Source organism: Phoca vitulina, unplaced genomic scaffold (genome assembly GCF_004348235.1).
Source record: "Phoca vitulina isolate PV1807 unplaced genomic scaffold, GSC_HSeal_1.0 scaffold22, whole genome shotgun sequence".
Lineage (NCBI taxonomy): Eukaryota > Metazoa > Chordata > Mammalia > Carnivora > Phocidae > Phoca > Phoca vitulina.
This window is the reverse complement of record NW_022589725.1, coordinates 35,926,106-35,929,563: the sequence shown is the minus strand read 5'-3', so window position 1 is coordinate 35,929,563 and position 3,458 is coordinate 35,926,106. Positions and strand designations below refer to the sequence as shown.

General features: G+C 51.5%; 1 protein-coding gene across 1 annotated transcript in view; it reads right to left on the bottom strand.

The window, feature by feature from the left end:
• Window positions 1-416: 416 nt before the first annotated feature.
• LOC116641665 (synapse differentiation-inducing gene protein 1) overlaps window positions 417-3,458 on the bottom strand; it is a 63,308-nt gene continuing 60,266 nt past the window's right edge. The window contains exon 3 of the mRNA XM_032419533.1: window positions 417-1,628. Coding sequence (XP_032275424.1) covers window positions 1,470-1,628 — 159 coding nt within the window. The 3' untranslated portion in view covers window positions 417-1,469. The remainder of the gene's footprint in view (window positions 1,629-3,458) is intronic.

The following is a 3,458-nucleotide window of genomic DNA, read 5'->3' as shown; positions in this document are numbered from 1 at the left end:
ACCTGAGTCTGTATTCCAGGACACCTGACTTGTGCTGCCCACGAGCACGACCAGACAGTGGCCCTGGTCAGTGACATCAGGATTTCTGGGGCTCGGATCCAGGTGGCAGGGAGTTTTTAAGTGCCATGGATGGAAACACTGTCCTAGAGAGATGGCCTCTGTGTCCCCTAATGTTATTATTAGGACAAGGATATTAATGGTGTTCAAGGTGAAAACTTAAGCAGCCAGGGGTGTTGTGACCCTTGTCTTAGGAGACCCTCCCACTCTTCTACCAGCTGAGTTCTGAGTTGCTCTGTGGTTATTTAAGACGAGTGAGAAGTAAAAAATGAAACCCAAGAATGGATATTCATTAGAAAAAAAAAGTCTTAAGCAAGAAAAGCTAAAAGATAATTTTTGTTAAATAATGAACACTCGTAAAACAGCAGTGAAATGGTATTAAAATGTCTGATTACTTATTTCTCAGCGTTCGTCTGATAACTTAAGCAGCATGAAGCAGTAGTTGCACTTAAAAAAATGACAAGAAAATAGCTATTCATTTAGTCGACAGGGAAGGTTCATTTCCTTTTAAAGATCACTGGTGTCACTGCTTATCGCCAGGGTGAGTGTCAACACAGGCATCTTTATGCTGAGACGGTGCCCACAGCTCCTTTGCCTACAGTTCATGGATCACACCTCGGTCCTTCCGGGAGGGGTTGGGAAGGGCTGTGGCCTGCCCCCCGCCCTAGATCAATGAGGCCCCGGGCCCACATATTGGTGCCTGGTGGCTGCTGAGTTTGGACACATTCCAAAGGAGGCCCGATGTTCCTAGGCTGGGGGCAGCGTGGAGGGAGTGTCCACTGGGCCTGGGGACAGACCCCATGCTATTCATTCTGACGTTGCACTCTCAGGGCTGGACCCATCTGAAGACCAGTGACAGCTGGCAGTCCTGTCAGCAGTTTTGTCTCTCTTCCCGCCAGCCCCATTTTCTTCCTGCAGGGAAGGCTCGTGGGCGGGGGAATGCTGGAGGAGTGAAGCAGGGCCACAGACAGAAGTGACGTGTCCCCTGCCCTCTGCCTATTGCACCATATTCCATAAAAAATAAACACATATGTACTGTTCATGTATTGCTAATGCTATGGCATTCCAGGCCCTGGCAGGCTGCAGAGAGGGCTGCACTGTCACGAATCCACCAGAATCCATCCAAGACGGCTTTGCGGGTCAGGATCTTTGGAGCTTCCCTTTGGAAGGGTCAGCAGTGCCCATCTGCCTCGTGCTCTACACAGTGCTGTGAAAATGAAATTAACGGGTAAAAACAAAAGAAATCCCTGGGTAGAAAATCCCAGGGCTTTATGGAGTCGTTTGGCAATAACTTCTAGTGCACAGCATCGCACAGGTGTGTCTACCTGCGTGTCCACCCCTTGCCAGGCCTGCCTTCTCGGCATCTGCGTACGACTGGCCCTGGTTTCTTCCCCTGCACGCCTGGACGAAGCTCATAGGTGGTTGTTCTTGGAGAGGTAGGCGATGAGGGCCACGGCCACGCCCACATAGATGCCAGTTCCGATGGTGATGGACAGCACAGCCAGGAACAGGGCCCGCCGGGAGCTGGTGCTGGCCTGGTGGAAGTCCCCCTTGGCCACGGCTTTGTTCGTCTGTTGGAGAGAAAGGAGGGCGGAGAAAAGGAAGTCAGGATGAGCAAGTCAGAGCAAATGAAATGAGTGGGGTGCCCACCTCTGGCGCCCTTCCAGCCTTGAACTTAGCTGACACCAGACAGGGAGGACTCGCTAAGGGGTAACTGGGCATGCTCCCAGCATGATGGCATCTGTTCCGTGTCTGGTAGAGGAAATGGGGGAGTATTGCCCCCCTAGACTGCAAGGCAGGCAAAGCTTAAAGAAAGGAAAGAAAAGAGCCCCCAGGAATGTCCATGGCTGGCAGCACTCCACCACCAACGTGGGGTCGGGGCCTTGGGCACCAGGATGTGAGGGAGAGAAGAGATATGATACCCCCAGCACCCTCATTTCTACCAAAGGGTGACCTTTCCTTCATTTGAATAACACTGAATTTTTAAAAATATGTTACACTTACCTGATTTAATCTTTACAACATAGTAGGGGTGTGGGGAAGGAAATGATAGTTCTCACTTCCCAGAGAGGAAAGTATGGCATAAGATCATTAAATCAATTGCAGGATACTTAGCACATCATTCTTCAGCTGGTGGCCATGGAATCACGCATTTCTGACTATAATCCTTCCTCACCATAGCTGGAGTTGGTAGAACTCATCCATCAATAAAATATTTGATATAAGACAATACCCATATTTCTGTTCACTCAGTTGCCTAACAAGGTGTTGCTTTGATAATATTCATGTTTCTTGAGGTCACGGGGTGGATGGGAACATGGAGGTCTTGGATGTTGTATCTGGTTGGGTATTTTGTAGCATATCCCATGTACCCATCCCCAACCCCTTCCTTTGCCGTCCCCCTCCACAAGTGAGATGAGAAATGTGGCACAAGAGTGGGACAACTGTCGTGTGCTACAGCTGTAGCCACCCTGAAGGGACCCGCTGAGTAAAATGGTGAATTTGGCTGATGGGGGTGGAGGCTACCATGTCACCCTGACCCCTGGGAGGGTCATATGATGCTGAGGAGAGCTAACCCCAAGCTGGCTGGGGATTCTTTGTGGTCAGGGTAAAGGCAGAGCCCACTCCCCAGATAGATGTCCTAGCTCATTCTCTGGCCCATCTCCAGAAAGCCAGATTTTCACCAGCCCCCCTCTCCGCGTGTCCTCAGGGGTATTTCTGCATTGTGTAAGCCAGTAGGGGAGTCGGTATGTTCTTTACTCAAACTAAAATATGTCACCGCGTGTGCCATGGACAACAAAGGGTGAGACTCAGAGGTAACTCGTGAAATGAATTTCCACCCTCCACAGTCCTGACCCTGATCGATGAGATGTGGAGCTCTGCGTCGGGCTGAGGAGGGACCCTGGTCCACTTGGTGGCCTCTTTTTCCCTCCCTGCTGGATGCTGGAGGTCAGTTTTTGTCCTCCTCCCCTCATTTTCTGGCTTGGAAGGGAGCTTGGGGAGCTTGCTGCCGACAGTTCTTAATGAAGCAGAGCTAAGGGAATGCAGAATGGGAAGCCTCCTAGGACAATACTAATTAATTAATTAAGCCTTAATTAGCTGCATTTCATTTTATCTAATGCAGTACTCTCTAACACTCCAGCGTCCCATAACATCATTCACTTGAACTGCCCTTCCTTAGCCAGGCGGCCACCCTCTGTTAGAATGGGGCTTTGCTGCTCTCTCTCATTATCACCAGCCTGAGCCCCCAGGAGAGGACACAGATGTGCAGAGAGGAGGGCAGGGTGCACTGGGCACTCCCTCCCCTTGAACACAGCCCTCCCCCCCCCCCCCCCCCCCACCCCCATCGCCCCAGCCCCACCCCCCCCCACCCCCCCCCCCCCCCCCCCCCCCCCCCCCCC